Source organism: Rissa tridactyla, chromosome Z (assembly GCF_028500815.1).
Source record: "Rissa tridactyla isolate bRisTri1 chromosome Z, bRisTri1.patW.cur.20221130, whole genome shotgun sequence".
In the NCBI taxonomy this organism is placed as follows: Eukaryota; Metazoa; Chordata; class Aves; order Charadriiformes; family Laridae; genus Rissa; species Rissa tridactyla.
The window spans coordinates 65,442,053-65,464,715 of NC_071497.1; the positions used below are offsets into that span (position 1 = coordinate 65,442,053).

The following is a 22,663-nucleotide window of genomic DNA, read 5'->3' on the forward strand; positions in this document are numbered from 1 at the left end:
AAGCTTTGAGGATAAATTTAACTTAAACTTCGTCCATTCATGCATGTATTACAGCCCTTATTATCTCTACAACCTGAGTGGCAAGTGCGAAACAGAGGCAGAGAGAATTAGTTGAAAAGCTGTAAGTTGTGTGGGAGCTCATTTCAGCGAGTTACAGCTTGTAAACATCAGCTGAAAAGCTTCCCCGGGTCATCCTAACACAGAGGTAGGCAGGACAAGTTTTCACAAACCAGTATATTCCAGAAGACCTCAGTGACCAAATCTTTGTCTGGAGCATGCCAACATAGCTTCACTGAATTTGACACAGTTATTCCTACTGATGCAAGTATCTGCCTCTGTGGGTGTCAGTTTGAATATTTGTAGTAAACTATGCCTCATTTGCTCACTCGTTCCTAGCTGGTGCTTCACAACTCGTAATGCAAACCCATGGCGTGTAGTACATGTGCGTGCATCTGTATCTGTACAGATCAACAGTCAGACTCATTCCACTCTCTAGAAAACCATCAGCATGAAAGACTGTGGGGTATTTCCCTGCTTCATACCATTAGAAACCACCTACAGAAAAAAAATCATGGCTGCAACTCCCCCATCTCATTAGCATTGTAAAATCTTAGTGCAATTTGTTTTCCTGTACTGATGAATCCACTGGCAACTGGACTTGAAACCTGCATTTTAATGCCAACTACCACGAAAAAAACCTTGCATTAATACATAGAGGACCTATTTTAAAAGTTCATAGCAGCAATTTCAGAATTCATTTAAGTAAAGAAACTCATGAATGGCCACAATCATCTTAAAGTATCTACACGGGTCATCTTAAAGAATTCACGTAGATAAAAGTAACAACTAAAGAACTTCGGAGTTTATATTTCCATTTGTTTTCCTTTTTCCTAAGTGTTAGATATCTAGTCTGTGTACAATTTTGTCAATTAGGCAAGCAATATATTAAATTCTCCCCCAAAAGTGACAAATTAATGGAGAGATTAGTCCACTGTAAATTAATTATTGTAGTTTAATTACAACAATTGAAAATTTAAAGACACTTCATCTCTCTCACCTCAATGGTGGGTGGATCGTTTCTCTTTTTTCTTATCCATGCTGCAAAAGAAAATTCAAACAGATTATTTCAAAGATTACAGACAGGATTAAAGCTCAAAAATATGATGAATTTGTAACAGAAAGCAAATGTTTATATAAAAAATTAAAATAGAATTTGCCACAACCTGGAAAGCCGTATTATTTCCCAAAATATAAAAGACCCAAGATGTTATTTCCCGTGTCAATACTCTCAGGGCTCACGGCCCAGGCCTGTTGTTGAGCTTGCTACACAGCACCGAGCTTCACCCTGAGAAAATGACAAGATGACTGCTGAAAAGTACGAAAAGCCTTAGACCACTCTGGAGAAAAAGGAATCCTGCATATGCCTCAGGCATTGTTAAAGCTGAAAACCTATTTATGTTAGTGCCACCTAAAATTCCTGTACAAGGATGCATGATACAGCCCCAGAAGTGACTGAGGGGCTGCGGAGCCCCAACTGCACCATGACCTGCCGCTGTGTGGGACTACCCGCTGCATGGAGGGGGAGGTATGGCAACCAAGGGAGGGCTCCCTCCATCTCTCAGTCAATTCACACTGGAAAAGACAGCAGAGGAATGAAAACAGTGGCAGCGACAATTGTCCTGTGGCTCGGGTTTTCCATGATGAACCAACACTTATACCCGCTCCCACTGCAAACGCTGTCGGCTAGCATGGGACTGACCGGAGGTGGCAACCCAAAGGGACTCCACTGCAGACAGAGAAGCGGCACTACATCGGGTCTTGCTTCATTCGGTTCATGAATTATTTGAGATAGCTCCAACTATTACAGGCATTATTTAGATAAACAAGTTACCTGACTGTGGACAATGCAATGCCCGTCACACTTTAAAAGCATCACTACTATAGCCTTTTTTCATGCCTTTTCAGTCCACACAATTGGTAGGTACTGGGTTGTATATTTTGTAGATGCTTGTCTTTTCCGCTCAAAATTTTCAAATGAATGAGTAGCAGAATGCAAGTGGCTAGTAATGAACAGAAGGACAAACATAAGGAAAGCCAGTTCCAAGTGCCGAGACATGGCAAAATGTTCTTTTTTATGTTTATTTGGATAATTAAGACTTTCATTACTGTGCTTGAAAATTAGAGCAAAAATGACATTTTCATTATCACCCAGTCAAACTCCTGATCTGACCTGTAGTTGTCTATAAAGTTTCAGAAATGCTTTAAGAAGGAACTATTCCAAATTTTAATTTTCTAATACCATCTGTGCTGTATTTTGAGGGGAACTAAGGAATGAGTCAGACAGCAAGTCCAAAACACTAAAAGCTGCATAGAGTCATAACGTCACCTCACTACTGAAAATGCAACTACACACAGGGTAAAACACTAACACCACTCTGCTTCAGCAACATTATGAAACCGGTTTTAGGAGGAATAGCTTACAATTAATATAAGAACAGAATTAAGAGAGACAAAATGGCATTACATAGCTTGGAATTTGGCCGTGATGGCAGCGCCAACAGCCTTAACTCACAGTTAATGGTAAAACACCTGTAATGATATGAAGGCAAGGTATTACTTTTGGTTCTTGTCTATCAGATGGCAATTTCTGAAAACGGGCTCTTTTACATGAAATTCTCAAAGATCTTTTCTTAAAAGCAGTCCCTGCCGGCTCTTCTCAGAGGTCTTTTCGCCCTAACAAAGATTAGATCCAAATTTGCCATTGTGGAAAAGCAACTGAGCACTGAACAGTTAACATCACCTTTTCTGAAAAAGTTTTGTTACTGGAAAGAAAAACAGCCCATTAAGATAATCCAAAATAATTTTTATTAAATCTATAGAACTAGAAAACATTTTGCATGTACTTGCAGCATTTTCAAACATGTAAATTTTATGACAATTTCCAAATGCAGAATCTGGTAAGATCAGAGACAAAACTGGCACAACTGAGACTGACACTTCCCAGCTGGCAGCCTTGTAGACAATCTTTGTCAAAGGACCAGTGATGCTATTAGAGAAAATTATAGCACATAAGCCTTTCTTCCTGACAGAATTCATCTTTGTCCATACTTTGCAACAGTTCCAACGTCATCAAGAAAAGCAAGAAAGTGGTAGATATATCACGTATAGTGAAGTAGGTATACTAAACACTAACCAATAAAAGATACAGCTGAAGAAAAAAGTAGTTTAAAATTTTTTTGTAAAAAATTAAACCATCAAAATTTAAGGGATTACTTACAACAAAGTATCATCTTCTGCCTTGCTATGCCTTGCTTATATTGCATGGAAGTACAGTACCGATGGTTTCAACTCTACAGCTCTCGGCACCTAAAAATTCCTTAATTTTTTTGAAACTGACAGTATTTTCCTAAAACACCAGCTGCATTTTACCTGATCACAATTCGTGGTTCTTAAAGAGAAATTCTTAAAACTTGAAATCCTACAAAAATTAAGCTGCAGTTAGAAACTATTGCTGAAATATAATCATTGCAATAGATTTTCTTTCAATAGCAGATGGGACTTTTAGGCAGTTATTTAACTAGTGATTTTCAAACGAATGGAATACTTCTATTAAAAGATTTTATCATTTAATTATCTGCCTTGATTTAACAAGCCACAGACTGAAGAGTGAAGGGTAACACAATGACACGTGTCCTATGAACAAAAGCGGTGAAGCAAGGAGCGTTACACAACACATTTTCAGTCATTAGTTGATCTCAATTAGTACCAACACTCAAAAGCAAAAAAACAATCCTTAATTTAGGAAGATTTCACATATCAACATGCCATTATCAGACTGTACCTATTTAAATACATAAATAACGCACACAGTTATAACATGGTGCTGTTTTTCTTTCCATCTATAACAAGCATTTGAATGCACGCTTTTATAGGAGCTATCAGCCTTCCTTCTTTCTAATAAATGTCAGGACCACAAATCATTTTCAGTTTAACCCTAAATAAAACTTGCTGACACAAAGATTGGACACTATTTTCCAAATTACTACAGGTAAACTCATTTTAATATCTCTAACGAGCTGCATTAGAAAATCATTATTTAACAGAAGGTTCCTTCACTGCAATGTACCTGAGGGAGAAATACAGTAACAAAATTTAGGAAAAACTCTTTATAGCTATAAGATGAAGTTAGTCAGCTTTAATATATAATATTCCCTCTGTGTAAATCCATTTCTGAAATATTCTATGTAGAACACAGATCAAGATACACTACAAAATTAAAAGCAGAGAAAACATCATCTGAACTGAGTTTATTTTAGTATATTATACTTCAGCATCTAATAGTTTCATCAGTCTTTCAAAAGCAATACATTTTCCTAATATTTACCTGACCACTCCTCAGTCTTTGGGGAGAAGAATGGGAGGACTCCAATATAGTTAATCGCCACCAGTTTTCAGGTGGTTCCCTTTCAGACAGAAAATTTTAAAAGCCTTTCGATTTTTTTTGAGTTATCAACAATATTTTGAGCATCCAACACAAGGTTCAAAAAAACCACCAACACCTCATAACTCAGGCATAAGAGAAATTAATGGTAACAATCAAAGGAAGAATGAATGTATACAAAAATATAACTAGTGATTTACTACTGAGTTAGAACTAATTTTAACAAAATCTACTACAACTAAATGATATCTTGAAATTAAGACATTTTGATTCTCTTTGAGAAATATAGTCAGTGTATATATTTTAGCAATGGAAAAGCTCTCCCGTCTTTCTTTGAGCTCTTCATTACACTGTAGTCAATGCAGGTTTCAATTACTGAACAGATTTATACCACAGTTAAACATTTGTTGATGGAAACCAGGCATCTATGTCCTTTATTACATATTATTTGAACACCATATGCACACATGCATATATTTAATTAAAAAGTGTCCAGTGACAGTTATAGCTGGAAAAAGATTTCCACGTGAACACTCACATTTCCTATGCCAACAAAACAAAATGCCCTCACCATTGTCAGCCCAGATATTTTAAACCTGGTAAAGTCGAGAAGGTAACATGTATGTACAGAGCGCAACCAATACATTCTTCCCTGCTCCCCAAAGCTTTGTCAAAATGAATCATTGCCTCCGTTTCAAACTAATTATGCTGCTGCTTCTAATTTTATCCGGATGGCACTTCCTGCATTCTGTACTCATTGTAATGCTACTTCTGTCTAAAAGGAATTTTGCAAGATAGCTGGACGTTTCCTACCTTGAGACCCTTGCATTCTTTCATCAGCACTCATTTGCATTCTTATTAGTATGCATGAGATTTTCATTGAACTTTAAGACTCCTACTGGCACATGACACACTGTAATGAGCGTAAAAGTGAGCATGCAAATTAAGACTCCCATTAATCACTGAATGTTATCAGGAAAGAAAAAAAAAAAAACAAAACTAGGAGTAGATGGGCAATAAAATGCTGCATGAAGCATGCAGTCTCTTGAATGTCTATAGGTAGGTAAAATTGCTGATGTCCTCTCAGCAGGACTACTGACATGTCCTGAGGTAAATTACACATTCTACAGTAGGTGAACATTCAGAACTAGCATTACAGAAAGGTTATCTGTTGTGCGCATCCCTGCTGCCCACGAAAAAGAAAAGCATGCACACCCACGTTGTAGTAAAATATAAGAGGCTTCACCTATGCAAAAACAGGTAATATTCGCGTTGTGCATAAGGATTAAATTCTAAATTGAAAACTACATTACAAAAAGAAAGAAACGTTTGGATTTTTAAAAGGAAAATCAACTTAATTTTCTGTGTACAAATAACTAACACTAAGACTAAAGATAACACAGGGGATTATGATTCCATTTCTTTAATATTGAGCATGCTTCAGTTTTACAAAAGCCTTAACAGACATTCAGAACTTTTGTAAAATTCACAGGTCTGAGAAATTAAGAAATTTAATCCTGTGGAGCACTTAAAACTAACATCTTTAGGAGAAAAACTCCAGGCAAACCCTTCAGGAGTAAGCCCTCTGCCCTGTATTGACTAAACTCTCAGGACTAAAACACAGTTTGTTTTAGTCTCACACTGCTCTCGAGAGTCTGAGAAACAGCTTGCACAGATTGAGTCTGTATTCTGGATGATTGGTTTATCTACTTGCTTTATAGGTTTCTACTTGGTCTCAGTTACCTTATTACATGTTTATAACCTGATAAACACAGCATCAAAATCAGGCCCTCAGTTTACCAGCTGTCCAGGCTGAATGCCTTAGATGCACAATGCAATTTAATTCAGCTGCCTTCAAATTTCTCTACAGCCTGCTTCCACTCCTTAAACAATCCTTTATCCCTGGTTTTGTGCAAGTTCTTCTCAGACAACTCATGCCCTTAAGTATTTCCAGGGACAGTACTTTTATTCATTTCATTCACAAGAGGTTTCTTTTCTAGTCAGCACAGTGTCATGTAGGGAAGCAAGGGGAGGGAAAGTGCGCTAGGATGATTGCTTTTAAATCAGGTGGCCATTACGAATTATCCACAAGTGAAAAAAATTAGTCCTGGCAGAACAAAGACAGCACAGGTGAAAGCAGTGCTCTGCAGATCCCAAGAAAAAGGAGAGGAAATGAGGCGACAGACACCTTAGTACAGTCCTTAAAGTAAAAAGCCTGAGAAGGCTAGGCAAGAAGCCTGCTAATGCTGAACCAGCCAAAACTCAAGCAGAGAGGCCACAAATGTCAATGCATAACACAGGATTTGGAGAGAAGGCCCCTGGAGATGAAAGTAAACATATGCCCAGCAGAGAGGATTTAGAACACTAACAATCCACAACATTTCCAGGAGTAAACAGAAATCAGAAGTAAGAAGTATTACAGAGTCTTCTAACCTTATATTCTTCTTCTACTGTTCAGATAAAACAGGAAGTATTTTAGAAATCCTTTTGCAAAGTCTCAGAGTATTTGCTGGAATGATCAGCATCCATGAGAGCACAAAATATAAAGTGAACGCCCACAGAAAGAATGCATTGGGAAATTTTCATGAGCCTGGACAGAAGATACAGAGTGAAACTTCAGCACGGGTCTTGTGGGCCTGGGAAACTCCTAGACAAATCTTAAAGAGACAAAAATAGGGACAGAATTGTAATGAGCCTTTCAGCAAACCATATCTAAAAACCTTATTTTTAACTGTTCCCCCTCAGATAACTGGCTTCTATAGTATTATTTGAATTCTCTACTCTTTCCATTCTTTCCCATTTCTTACTCATTTAGAATTTTTCATTTTACAGGAGGCATAAAAGAAGTAGTGATGAACCGAACTTCAGAGCATCCCACATCCCTTATATATATAGCAGAGGCACATTAGCTCTTTGAACAGCCTCTATACCCACAGCAGAAGTACCAGTTTGGGCTTTTAAAAGTTATGTTATACTTCCACAAAACTGTGTGTAATGTTTAAGTTGGCATTGGACAAAAAATACAGGTTAGCCTTTTTTTGTGGAATTTCCATACTTTTATCTGTCAGAAACATGCACTACACACCTATTCTGCTTAAGAAATGCACAGGGCAGGGCAGGGGAGGAGAGGGGGGAAAGATGCATGTATCATTTCTCTCTGCTTCTAGAGAAATTCAGAAATTCCTAAAAAGGAAAAGACTGTTACCCATCTGCAAACTGTAAATTTTCCTTTTCTCTGTGAATTCCTTCTATTTGGTGTTGACAAAATCACAATGAAAAAAACTAGAGTTACAAAGATGAGGAAGTTAAGCTTTAGAAGTGTAAATGCAGCTCATAAAATGGGACAGGCCAATTGTCTATTGTTCTTTAAAACAAACCTGACTAAGATGTCTTGACTTGCAAAAGTGCATCTCAGGTCTGCATCTTTTTAGACAAGTCCATACTACAGGGTACCTAACCCTTAACTCCAAGGTCCCTGTACTGGCGCTTGCCAAAAGCATCCTTCCAAACAGCTGTACCTTCACATGTACCACACTGTCAAGTCACATGGATGTGTGCTAAGGTTTCTGAAGAGAGATGTAGTGCAGGCTTATTAGTGCTACACCGATTCCAGCAGTCCTAAGGAACAGTTCATACAGCAATGTGGTTCAACCAGTCTAAGACCCTTTGTGAAAAGAGTGATTAGCCCACACTCATCTGAGACAGTCTGACTGTCCATGTTGTTTTCTGTTAATTCCAGCCAAGTGCAGGTAGAGACTATTTGATTGCATTTTTCGACATTTAAAGGCAGCAGCAGGTCTTAGATGAGAATTTATTTACAGCTGAGCAGAGTTACCTGAGGGTTTATATATGCTTCACAGTGCTTGTGGTGCAGAGTGATTGCACTGAGGTCACAGAGACCTAAGATGACCAGCAGTGGCTGGAGAACTTTTGGATGAGGAAGTAGAACTTCAGAAAGTTGGATGAGGTAGATAGCCATTCAAGCATCAGGTAATTTAGTAAGGACAATCCCACCAGACTGCTGCCCTCCTTCAGAAGACAGCTATCTTGGACTAATAAAGAACCAGGTGCAACTAGATGAAGACTTGACAGCTAACTGTGGGTACTGCCGTAGTACAAGACAAAAGCTATTGCTACTGTGGTTTCAGCACAGGTGGCAAATGCTGTTAATAGGGCTGAAACACCTTTGAGAAGCATTTAGCTGTTGATATTAGCCTTAGTTGATCACAAAAAAAAAGTCATAGGAATCAGTGTAATGACAATGATAAAATGCAAGATTGGGAACATTTGATATTTCTCTACTGACTCCAAGAAGTGATATAATGAGTATTCTCTTACCTCAGCACCATCTCCCTCAGAGACCAACAGCCAGCGCAAAGGAAAGAGAATGAGGTAAAGCAAGTATATTGAGATATCTCCTCAAAACACACTGTGGCCTCCATTAATTTGCAGCTCACTGACAAACCAAACTACAGTATTATCTGTGTATGAGAAGGATTTTTCTTCCACAAATTCTTGTAATCAATTTTCGAACTCATGCAAACTTCCATCAAGCAGAATAATGAATGACAAGGAATTCCACAGTTTAACTTCATACTGCTTAAAATTTGTTTGCTCTAAACCTACCAACTCCTGGGAGATGTCTAGCTATTATTCTCCCAAAAAAAGCATGCTAAATATTGGGTAGACTATCTAGTATTTCAGGGGTTCTTTGCCTATGCCATAGACTCCTGGATTTTAAGCCATGTTTAACCCTACACCTGGCTCGAGCTCCTACAGCCTCAAGGACGAACATATACTCCCTTCCCTGCTTTCTCTCCTTCTCCAAGGGCTGCTCAGCTAATCCTAAGGAACTTCTCTAATCTCCCTGAATTTCTTTTTATGTCCCAAATTTTCAGATAAAATTTTCATCAGTAGCAGTGAGGAAAAACGGTTAATTATTAACAGGTTCTCTAACTCCCTACAAGATTGTGCAAGGAAGAGTATAGGAAACCAAATGCCACCACCAAAAAAAAAGAGCCCCATCACTGTGCCACTAATAATTCAGCTGACCTACAAATTAACACTGCAGTGAATGCATAATTAGGAAGTTTAACACAATTAGTTTTGGTTATTCTATCATATCCCCCTCAGGCACAAATATTTTCACATTTAACAGGAGAAAGTCATGATCATACAGCCTTTATTTACATTTTTATTAAGTACTGACTTCCTAAACAGAATTTATCCTATTTGTAAAGGTGTTACTTTAAGAATTCATAATAACTGTGCAGCTAAACAAAAGCCTGCATTACTCAAAATGAAAGATAACGGATAACCCATTCACATAGTGAGGCTTTCCATTAAAAATACTGAATCTACATTCAATGGCAAAGTTATCTTGAAATACAAGGAAAATATTCAGGATTTACCTTCCCACTCTGTTGGAAAGTCACCCATTTCATACTGATATGCTTGACGATTTATTGCTTCTACAAATCTTCTTTCTGGTATAATCTGCCCTATAAAAAAGAAAGAAGAAAAAAGGCAGTTAAATATATTTCTATATAATATTTAAATTGCTAATTATGTTATTGTTTTGAAAGAACTGTACTTATTCACACATGTGCAATGATGTCTACTGGATAAAAATGAAGGATTAAAAATATTGAGAAAATTATTACCATCAAGATGTCAATTTGAAATACTATGCGTTTCAGTAACTTTAACAAAAGCTTGCATGTTCTACAGTTGAATTGGATTATTAACAACAAATATATTTCAAGCCAAGTTATCCACCTTGCTGTCTCCCTCCCTTTGAGAATGCTTCTCTGAAGGACCACCGATCAGCTGTTTTTCCCTTCACCTGGCTATCTTCCACACCATTGCTGGGCAGGGATGAGAAACTTCATGCTGTTCTCGAGTCAGAACCTATCACTGAAAGTTCACTCACTAGCTTTCCAAAGCGGTCATCATCTCCAATCACGGGCAACTGCTCTGTGCATGTGAGCCTTTTCACATATGCTTGCAAACTAAGTATTTCCTAAGTTCAAAACAAAAACCATTAGGTAGCTCTCTGACAGGGAACATTCAGTATATTGAAAGGGGAGCCAGTGCAGAGAATCTGTATCTACATTCCACCCACAGATTCTACTACTGCCAAAGAGGAAGAATTAAGATTCAACAAGTGATGTAGCACACAGCAGACTGACTGTCAGATATCATACTACTGTTCAGAGAAAGAGTATTTAATTTGCTTTTTAAATTAGCAGATACCAGAAAGATGTGCAAGTTCCCCATCCCTCACAGGGAAAAAAACTTAACAACATTCCACAGGCTTTTTCTCCCAGTTTTTTCCCTTCCTAGGAGGCTGATACAGAGAAATTTGACATTTTTAGAAAACACAAACAAATATCTGCATAAAATATTTTCTTTCATAATGATGTGATTAATGCAGTTCACTCCTTCAGTATGCTTTCAATAAGTATTTCAAAAGAAGTTATTTTAAAACTGACTGCAGTCAGGAGTTACAATTCACCCGTCTCTGGTTAATAGCTAAACTGCAGACTATTGTTCATTATTAAATAGTTAATACAATAAAATAAGAATTTGTATAGAAACTGTAATTCCTTTTCTAGGTACCTTCATTAGCCTTATTATTTTTATTTTTAAGCAATGCAACATTTTTACTATTTCAGATACGCCATCAGGCAAAGAAATTAGTGTAGCATAATTTCGTTTCCAAGATTAGATATTTTTAATGAGCGTTCAAAGATATATGATTTATACTTATTTGTCTTATAAGTACACAATTCCTATATACTGAACATATTTTACTTCATACACTTTCTTTAAAATCATTGCCTTTCAGCAATAGCATGGGTAATTCCATTTCTCAAACTCTTTATCTACAAATCAAAACAAAAATACAGAAACATTTTCTTCCTATACAGATTTCCATAAAAGCTGAAGACCTCTCTAGTTCGGTTTGATGCCATATCAGTCTCAGAATTAACACTATTCTGCATAGTTGGGAAGTCACTTGATGTTACTGTTAGCACAACACCTTTTAAAAAACTGTCCATAATTTGAGTCCTCCACAGGTAGAACAGTCTGAGTAAACCGGCATAAGCAACAAAGAAGCGTATTTTTCTACTTGCTACCATGACTTGTGATTGATGTTGTATCTTCATACATTCTCAAATAAAACTTTTTAAGGTAATCTACTTTTAACAAAATACAACACTTTTTATTCTGCTGCAAGCTTTCATAAGACACATGTAAAAAATTAATTCTCCAGATCTCACAGTCAAATCAAATTGTAGACTCAAACTCAGAAAATTATTTCCCAAAGATCGCATGTTGAAGAATCATTACACAGAAGTGCTGGTGGTTTTTAAGCCTCTCTGCACTTGTGATGCACACACAACACTAATTAACTTCAACTGTCTGATCTGCCTTGACCTCTAGGTTTCTTTTGGCAGACCTCCACTGACAAATAATTTACTTTTCTATTGAAGATCACACTGAGGCCTCTTTAGATGTAATTAAAGCCTTTTACGGTTTAGAGAAGTGTTTTTTCTTATTAAATATATTGACTGTTTTACTTTATGTTGATTAATGCAGTCCCAGGTTTTCAAATAAATACTGTAGTCTTTGCTACGGCAACTCAGGAAACTTCATTTGTAAGTATATACATATGAAGCAATTACAAATAGCAATCTAAGAATCACTATTTACACTTTTAACTTTAAAACTAACCTCACTTTCATGTGACCAATTGATCTTATAATACTTCAAACTGAGGTCATATAAAACACAGTATATCCAAATAACAGCCAGTAACTCCTAAAACAAAAAGCAGATTACTTCCGAAAGAATCTAACAGATGTACAGAATACTCACATAGAATACTCCGATATAACATTGTTTACACAAGTGTTGTGGTTTAATGCCAGCCAGCAACTAGGACCACGCAGCCACTTGCTTACTTCCCGCATGGCGGGATGGGGAAGACAATTGTGAGAGTAAAAGTGAGAAAACTCACGGGTTGAGATAAAGACAGTTTAATGAGATAAAGTTTGAGATAAAGACAGCCTGGCCCAAACCAAAACAGTAAAGCAAAAGCCATGCATGCAAGCAAAGCAAAACAAGGAATTCATTCACTGCTTCCCATCAGCAGGCAGGGGTTCAGCCATCTCCAGGAAAGCAGGGCTCCATCATGCATAATGTTTACTTGGGAAGACAAAACACCATAACTCCAAACGGACTCCACTTTCTTTCTTCTTCTCCCAACTTTATATGCTGAGCATGATGCCGTATGGTATGGAATATCCCTGTGGTCAGCTGGGGTCAGCTGTCTCAGCTATGTCTCCTCCCAACTTGTGTGCACCCCCAGCCTGCTCACTGGCGGGGCGGTGTGAGGAGCAGAAAGGGCCTTGACTGCTTCACAACAACTGAAAACATTAGTGTGCCATCAAGAGCGTTCCCATCCCAAACCCAAAACACAGCACTATACCAGCTGCTAGTAAGAAAGTCAACTCCATCCCAGCCCAAACCATGACAAGAAAACACTGAAGTAGCCAAGATTTGAAACTTTGCAAGAGTTACAAGGAGGCAGAACAGCGAAGAAGCCTAAGTAATGGACAGATCTTTCATCAAGTGACACAGTATTTACACATTTCACATTTGATATTTTCTTACTGTACATATTTTCTCTAAGCCTTTCTGTCCTAGCCCATCTGAAAGTCAATGTATGACGACTGAAGTGAATTTGTATAAAAGCCTGAAAACAAGAGTTTAACAGAAGTTAGGCAGTGTGTCGGCATGAGAAAGGGATAGCCAAAACCAGCAAGAGAAACAGTAAACGAAATGTGAAGGAGTAGCAAGTGACTTAATGAATAATTTTCTGAATTTCTACAGCCCTATCTATAGACTATAAAGCCTAGAAACTAAATTATATTTCACAATAAAAACATGGTTAACTAGATATGCACAGATGTTATAAATGAGTATTATAATTTTTCAATTTCTTCTAAGGAAAAGCCCCTCTTCTACAGACAAAACATGCTAGTTGTTTCCCCTGCAGTCACTAAATCTGATATATCCCATTTGCATTAAGAAAAGCCCACTGAAGAACCTTCCAGATCAAAATACAGTTAAATAACAAATCATCCCAAACTTGTATTGTTCTATAAGCAAATTATTAGTCTTCCCATATCAATTTCTTAAAACAATACACATATATACACACACACTATTTTAAGGATCTCCAGCAGCCCTAGATAGATTTTCACTGTTTACAAAATTGTTATTTGAAAAATATTTCTCTGTTAACCTCCAAACCAGTTTGTCAACTGTGTACACCTAGAACAAACTATGGCACATATGATCAGTGAGAGGTGAAATGGGACAGGGAACTGAATGTTTTTGTACCTGCACTGAGCAAGAGCCCCTACCAGCTATAAATTACCAGTACGTTTTGCAGTCAGCAATGAAAACTGGATCACCCTCTCACACATGGGCATGCATGCAGCTACCCTGTTAAAGCAACAATTCACAACTCCCACTCAAATTGAAAGAATCTTGGATGTTCACGAGAATTCAGGACCAGGACTCTTTTGGCTTGCTGATTTGTACTGTCCGCGTGGTAGGAGTCCATGGAAGAAAGACTATTAATTACTTAAAGAAATTTTTTATAAAATGCACTGAGTGAATATGCAGCCTTTGTTAATTTAAGACAAATGGACTAAATTTCAGTTGCACAGCACTGCTGTAAACTTTATGATGAAACAAGCATTTTTAAAGCATACCTATTTACTGAAGCACTATGTAGTCTGAAAATATTATATTGTACTTCATTTACTAACAGTACATTATTTCATGATCAGTAACACAACACAAACTTTACCTACTGAAAACAAAGGTTTCTAAAATTTTTTTCAGCAGTATCTTACAACGCTCACAGAATGGATCCCCCATTTCTTTCCTCTTATCTAGTAACACCTCAACAAACTCTGTAGTTCTTGCTAAATATGAAGCAGTATTTAAGTTAGCAAAGCCACTGAACTATCAGCAGTTCTTCCCACAAAGCAGAGAAAAAATTATTTCTTCTAGAGGTAATAAAAAGTAGATTATTTCTCTATAGGCTGCAGGAGAGGCCCATCACCTTCAGAGCAAGATATGAAGTTCTTATCTCTATTGGAGGAGAAGGAAAAAAATAAAGCCTGTTGTGAAGAAAGGGAAAAACAAGCCTTTTAAAGGTGAACATTAATTTGTGCAAGCCTAGATCCCTCCTCTCCACAGATTTTTTTTTTAGTGAGAGAGCTTGTTCATTGGTGGCTGTCTTCATGTTACCTTGTGTTCAGAATTCCAGTACTTCTGCTTCATCTTAGGAAAGATGTCAGCTTTTTAAGATAACAGTTTTCTCCCAAAGAATTCTGATTTTATTTTTTCAAAACTTAGATTTCTATGAAGTTAATTAACTTTTGCTGAGTGACAAATTAATAACTTTCAATAGTTCATTATATTTATTCATACAACGAATCAACACATTAGTCTAAAATACAAGAAGTTTAATATTTGCATCTACAATCTCACTTATGCATGTAGTTGTATTTTCTCCAATAATTCATACACCTGCAGTAATCTAAAACTCTTTATGCTTTATAAAATCATATTAGAAACTAATTTCAACTTTTAAGAGCATCAAGTAAGGCCACAGGCTGCTTTGTTCAATGGCTCTGATTTCCGTTAACCTCCAAAGAACCACGATCAGTGATTTCCAGTTTTACAGTGATGCAGGATCAAGCAATATTAAACTTGCTAAGAGCTGAATGAGCAAGTCCAAAAAAGCTGTAAGTACCAGGCACTCAGGGTCAAAAATCATGCCTTGATTTTGCTTTATGTTTACATCTTATCATCAATACATTTGGCTTTACAGAGTTGTTTGCAAGTACTATTTTATTTCCAAAGGACGATCTGTTTCTTCAGATTTCTACTGAAGGTTTGAAGTCAGGACAATTACTTCCATTTTTGGGAACACATACTGTCAAAGGAGAGACTCACATGCAGTACAAGCCTCACAGTTCCTTTTCACCTTCCGAAAGAAATGCCAGCTGACAATGCCAATGTCATAGCCATATCATCTTAGTATTATTTCTTATTTTGTATTAATTGCTGTTCTTACTATGCCACACTGTGTACCAAAATAATTGTTCCCACCTTGCTCTGATTTTCTACAGCATTTACAATTAATGTCCAATAAAGTGGGAACAGTTTTCCACGTTTAATTAACTTGGTTAACAGATTTTACCAATACAATTCATTAAATATTATTTGTATACCTCTAACAATGGATTTGACATGGTAAAGAAAGATTAAGAGTAGGATCATGTTGCAAGAGAAGCTGAAGATAACCAAGATAGTTTTGAGCAAGTTTACTTACATCCCAGAATGTCTAGTCACAGCAAATTCAGAGCTTTGATAATTTCTTCCACCTTATCTCCGAGTTTGACAGTCTTTCAGATTGCAGCCCTGGCAGGTAACGCTAGCCCAAATAGCGTGCATTTACTGTGGCCTCTAGTAAATGTACCTTTAGAAAAACCTTATAGTGTAAGTAGTTTAAACACATGAAATCAGACTTATGGTTCTGGGTCTCTTGCAGGAGAGTAAGCTTTTTTGTTTTAATTGTCATGAAGTCACCAGAGAAGATGTGAAATTTTAACGTGGAATTTAGATGAAGAGAGAGTTCTGTCTTTGCCAGAAACATATCTCTTGTCAGAAGTGGGTATTAACATAATAGCAGCACATCTGATGCTGTCCCAAAAGACTTTGCTTCTCCTCTGAAATTTCCATTGACAAGGACTTTTCCCCATCTTGATAGGATCTGCTGTCAGTTTCTCAGGGAAAGGGATCTGTATATAAGTCATCTTCAAAAGCTTCTCTAGGGTAGACGGTCCTCTGGAGAAGTTCTCACTCTTGTAAACGTGACCAACATGGCCTTATGGTATGGTTAGCCTGGTTGTGTCCCAAATTTTAATCCAGGATGTCAACTTAACAAATCTGACTCTTGATGTCATCTAGATTCTGCCCTTCTTATAAATATCTGCTAAACAATGAAGTTTATGCAAAGAAAGCTTACTATCCAACCACCTACTAACTAGTAATTGATCTATCACAATGTATACATACTTGAAACGCAAACAAAACCCAAATAAACCTATGTCCAGAAGGAAGACCATACGTTATTCCCTGAAACAAGAGCCACATTCTTTATTTCTGAGAAAATTTTTATTTCCCTAGTGCAGGAAAATTATTAACCTGCATACGCAAAAGGAAAAATCACTCAATATCGTTCTTGCTGTAGTCATGTATGAATGTAAGGAAATTAAACACCTTATCCTGACAGATCAAGAAATTTTGCCTATTTTCCATAAAGTAAACAAGAAAGACTTAGAACAGCGCCCTCCAAACAGGCAACAACTCAATCATGCCCTATTCAACCCAACTCAACACAAGTAATATTGCAGGGTAACCAGGCCTATATGGGTTCCTTCTGATTCCATATACCAATTTGCATCTTTTATCTGCAAACCAGAATGATTTTGACACTATTATCTTAATTGTTTCTTTGGATAGATATATTCTGTATTTTGCTTGATATGGAACAAACTTATCCCTCAGCCCTCTGAAAAGACAACCCACTTTTATAACAGCTGTCAGACATCTAGAGTATACAGAACTGCAACTTGATTCTGTGTTGCAGTTAAAAACAGTTATGCATATTAAAATTTTCCATTTTGACACAAATGGCAGATTTTTTTTATCCTTTTAAATCAAAAGGCCTATGCTTGTGTGGGTCCACACTAATCACATTTCTGCTTAATTGCGCCATTGCATGTATCCAGTCACTGACATACTGAATGTAAATATATATACATGCATATATGTATTTTCCAACCCACTGCCTAATTATGCTTCCAGAAGAAGAAAAAAATAAATTACAGCAACATAACATGTCTAAGATAGATAGCAGCAATGCTCAAATGAAAGTTACTCAGCCAAGGTACTGATAGTAAAGACATGACATAGGCCAATGAAACTTTGGAAAAATACCTACACAATCAGCCAGGAAGGACTGGGGTGGGATGGGAGTGCGGGGGGGGGAAAAAGAAGAAAAAGAAAAAAATAAGTCAGTTTGAAAATGCATCTACTACAGTTAAAATGCGAATAACGAGCTAAAAAAGAAAACAACCCAGGTTTTGGTTTTTACTGTTTTTTAAATGCCCGCATATCCCTCCTTGTCTCCTAATTGAACGTCTAGGCTATTTTTTTGAAGACTGCTACGTCCCTGTTCTAGGACTCTGCTCTGCACATACCTGTCAAGGATGACAAAGAACTAATATGAAAGATTGTCTGGAAGCTGGCTCTTTGAACAGAAAAAAATACACTCATACCTGGGCTGTAAGTCTTATTGATACACCAGCTGAAGTTGCTGAAACTGGTGATGGAACAAATATTCTAATAATGATACAACCAATAACAGAAGAAAACAGCAGAAGAGTTTAACCAATTATACAATGTGCAATGCTAGTAACTATTTCATTATCCATTTTCCTAAGGTGTTCTACAACAGCAGACCTCACTGAAATCAGATGTTTTCTCAATACACTGCTCCCTCCATTCAGTTTACTAAGACCAACCATATAGTACTATACCGTTGTTAGTAATGTTACCTTTACAGAAAAAGCTTAGTAGGTTTTAGAACAAAGTCCTTTAAGGTGATCCTCAGAACGTTTCTCAATTCAGACTTTAAATAGAAGTTAGCAGGACTAGTCTCCCAGAAATAATTTTAAATGAATGATTGGAAAATCAAGAAATTCAAAACCCTAACACACAGGTGTCCCTCTTTCTCTTTCAAACTGGTCTCTTTAAATTACAAACGGTATTTCTGTCTGATTGCTCCAACTGACAGAAGTTTAACAATTTCTGTTATTTCCAACTGTATTTACAGATTTCTTAACTGTTTGCTTAAGTATGAACCAGTATGTTTCCTAAATTAAAACAACTTTTTCTATAGAAAGCTCAAGTTTCCAAAAAGATTTTAAAATAAATGTTTCATTTAAGTAATACACTTCTATTTTACAAACATCATCAAAAAGTCTAGAGAATATTCTAGCAAATCATTAATGGAAGACATCACTTTTTACTTTGGTCTTCGTAGAGGGGAATCTGAAAAGAGCAATCTGATATTTTTATGACAAATAAAGCCAAAACATACACACACAGAAATCAGTGAGTTTTCTATTAAGTTTAATACTATCAAGCCACAGCCAGAAATACAAAGTATTTGTACAAAAAAATAAACAAACCAGCATTATTCAGATCACTTAGCGAGAAACTTTTGCAAGCTTGTGAAATATGCAGTGCAAACCATGCAGTACGTGTGCCAGCATCATTTTACCAATCTCTGAATGGAGTCACCCCAGACATGAAAAGTTTAAAAATACATATATATGCACACACGCACATGTATAAATGTACCAGGAGCATAACACAGCCATTTAGAGGCTAGTAGAAAATAACGTTTTTGGTATTCGGTCAGATATGAAGTCAACCTTAGTAAAATATCGGATTAAAACATTTGCATGTAGAAGGAGAAAAGCTTTGCTTACCACCAGTGTGGCAGTCCAGTTCTGCATTAGATTTCACGAACTAATTCTGATGTGGTCTTTCCATTGTTGTTGAGTGTTACTTCGAAATTCTTCTGCATGGCAGTATGAACTCAACCCAATATGGCCCCGAAACACAGTCTTTGGGCTGAGAGAGCTCTAAGGTTTTGGTATGTCAGAAAATGTTTTTCCAGTATAAATATATAAAAACCGTCTTGTGGGTTCTGGATAACATCTACGTGACAATCCAAAGATGTGACACCAGTTCCTACAGATGCATCTAAACTAACGTCTGAGGTGTTAGTTCCCTGGATCTGGTGTGGCAGGAGTAATTTTATTAAAATACTGCTATTGCTGACATTGAGTGCTGGGTTGAGTTAATTCTTTTTTTACATGGTCCATGTCTATTTATCTAGAATTCTGACAAATGCTTTTATTTTAGAAATGATCTCTTCTGTTCTTGAGGATACAGATGCTACCGCTGTTCCTGAGGATATGGGTATCATTACAGATACTACACCAATATCTTAGAAATCTAGATCATGGACAAGGATCAAAACATACTGTTTGTTACCTCTGATAGCCTGTGCTGCTGAAGAGGAAAAAACAAAAAAACCTCACCAAAACAAAAGACCCCCAAAACAAACAAAAACTCACACTATTCTCAAAGAAGGGTAGTTAATTAGCAGAAGAAAGATACAATCTCTCTCTCTGATAAACAGTATTTTATGAGAGTGTTTAGGGCTAAAGGGATTATGAAACTAATGAGGGTATTTGTTTTGAGACATGACAAATTCCTTCAAAGTAGCAAGATTAAATCTAGCCTTAAATGTAATAAAAGACAAGGAAACCACAGAGTTCTCTGGATCCAAATGTTCTACAGTATCTTTTCTACAGCCAAAAAAGCAAACAAATAATAAAACCCCCTCATTACTCCACATAAAATCTCCCAAACCCTCAGCTGTAGCCAAAGACAGTGAGTAAAACAAGGCCCAAATTCACTGCATTGTAAATTGGGCAATTATAATTGGGTAAGGAGACAAAAGCATAGAAACTTATCTACAATATGCAAACAGAACAGAACATAACACTCTGACCCACACTGGGAGTAGGAAGCCAATCCTGTACAAAAATTAAAAATACGTATTTTAGACCCAGCAGGAAGAGAACAGGAAGGCAGAACCTCAAGTCTGAATAACCATATTAAATGTACAGCTATTTCACAGGAAGATTAGCAACGCGTGTGTATACACTGATTCACTAGGGCTCATACATATTGAGAAATATTATATTTTCACAAAGACCGAAGAAGTGATTATTACAATGATTCCATTTTGAGTATGTCATTCTTAAAGGAATGGGTGAGAGCTACATGTAGTGCCAATATCTGCCCCAGTAAAAGTCCCAGTAAAAGACAGTAAAAGACAGTTGTCCAGAAACATCTCTCAGTTGTTTTTATTCACAACTGATTATCAAGCAGATAATGATTAAGAGGATGGCTTCAGAGATTCTATAGATGCAAGCACTCCCTGACAATCTCATAGCTGCTACTGGAACTCTGACTCTAGTGTTGAAAGGCTATGAACCAGTCTGAAAAAAATAACACATTAAACCCTTCCGTTAATGAAGCCAAAGAGAAGGGAAAGAGAGAGAAAAAAGACACAACCATTATCAGTGACAGATTAGGTCTTTTTTTTACTTATTTTAAAAATGAACTACTATTTTGTTTGATCTTTTATGAAGTACCAAAATACTTGTATGACATAATACATTATGCATTTCCTCAAAAACTTAGGAGGCATCCTGAAAACATGGCTCAGTTCTCAGCAAGAAATGATCACTTCATAACTTGCTACCTGCTAAACTAGCGTGCAGGCAGAGAAAAGAAAGTGGCGGAGGCTTCAACTGCAAATCCTTAGTTTAGGTTATTACAGTCCAAAACTACACCTTGTAAAGGTTTTCTTCTGCATTCTCCTCTAAAACACACATTATCTTTTTAGCAGTATTATTTACAGTAAAAGTAATGGGAGGTAACATTGAACTTACTGAAAGTACCCTCAACGAGTTCAGCCTGAAAGCTCCCTATGGAAGAAGTCTGCTTTGACACTCATTTCAGATCTTATCCATTATATGATAAGTATGTGAAAAATGTCCTCTACTTGAACTGCCCAGATTCATGTTTTCTATATGTAAGGACAAAATAAATTTAAACATACTAATTCTTATTACTGGGGTTCAATTTCTCACTCTTCTCTATATGCAATTTGCCGTTTTGCTTTTATTTTTTTTAATTTTTTTGTCATTGTAGGACATTCAAGCTAGTCAGAAGGAATACTACAACTGTGTTTCTCTAACACTAAACAGTTTATTCTAATAAAATTAGAATGTCATTCTAGTCCCTGAGCTCTCTTCATCTAGCAGCAGGATGCACCAACACCAGTTCCCATTTCCTGCTCACTGGAAAGCCTTGTATTTTCTACCTCATCAAAGCGGCACAAACCCCAACAGATACCACACCTTTACAAAGAAACACTGTTTTGTAAATTAATCTAGTTGCTTACTAGAAATACGCAACATTACGTTCTTTTTGCAACAAAAGTGTAAATGACACTAGTAGAAATGCCACTTCCTTGGAGAGCTGAGCTCTAGCATGCGGAAGCTTTCTCCCAACTGTTCTTTTGGTTAGTTTTGGGCTATCAGATTCAAGAAACAGTTTTCTACCAATTACTGTCAAAATGCGAATAAATCCAAGAATGAAGTACTGAATATTTTCTGTAAATGTATGAAAAAAGGCTTAAAATGGGGATTTAGCATGTGTAAAGGGAATTTAGCAAGCAGATAGAAGTGTGCAATAACTTGTACTCTATAAATAAAAACATAATGCAGGAATATAAACAAAAATGCAGTCATGCAGGGAAGAGAAATGGGCAAATGACAGCAAGGGTATGAATTGTAAATGAAATGAAAAGAAAGTTACAGCTGTGGAGAACAGCAATTAAGCAATATGACCCAACACAGCAGTGTTACAGCCTGGTTTGGATGATTAATTATATTTCAATTATAAATCATCTGCAAATGCTCATTTACCATCTCTATGTTTTCAGAATAAATGGAATTATTACAGCTAGCTGCATACACATTCTCAAGGAGGTAACGCTATTTCTGATTTTTAGTACGTTTTAATAAATTTTACAACAGGATTAGGGTTTGAGATTTGCAAGGAAAAATCAGTCTTATACAAGGTCTGAACACAGTTACAGCTAATACCGTGCATAGCACTTGAAGGATTAAAAAAATACTAGTACTGCTATTTTATTGTGTTTGATTTTCATTGCAGAGTATAGGGGAGAAGGCTCGTGTATTTCAGTTACAGTCAACACAAGAGTGCAACTTCTGAAGAAAAGGAAGGTTTGCTAAAGTAATTTGCCCTTTGAGATACATTATCCATTTCATGTATATGCATATTCTACAGACATTTCTTTTAAACAGCATTAAAAATTACTCTTTATCCCACAATTTATACACTACTCATTTTATCATGTAAGTTACAAAACTATCCTTTGAAGTTGCA

At 36.7% G+C, this 22,663-nt stretch overlaps 1 protein-coding gene across 1 annotated transcript in view; it reads right to left on the reverse strand.

Annotated features, from left to right (window-relative positions):
- NDUFAF2 (NADH:ubiquinone oxidoreductase complex assembly factor 2) overlaps positions 1-22,663 on the reverse strand; it is a 69,349-nt gene that overhangs the window by 13,298 nt on the left and 33,388 nt on the right. Inside the window, exons 2-3 of the mRNA XM_054187042.1 lie at positions 9,853-9,942; positions 1,058-1,098 (exon numbers count right to left, since the gene is read on the reverse strand). Coding sequence (XP_054043017.1) covers positions 1,058-1,098; positions 9,853-9,942 — 131 coding nt within the window. The remainder of the gene's footprint in view (positions 1-1,057; positions 1,099-9,852; positions 9,943-22,663) is intronic.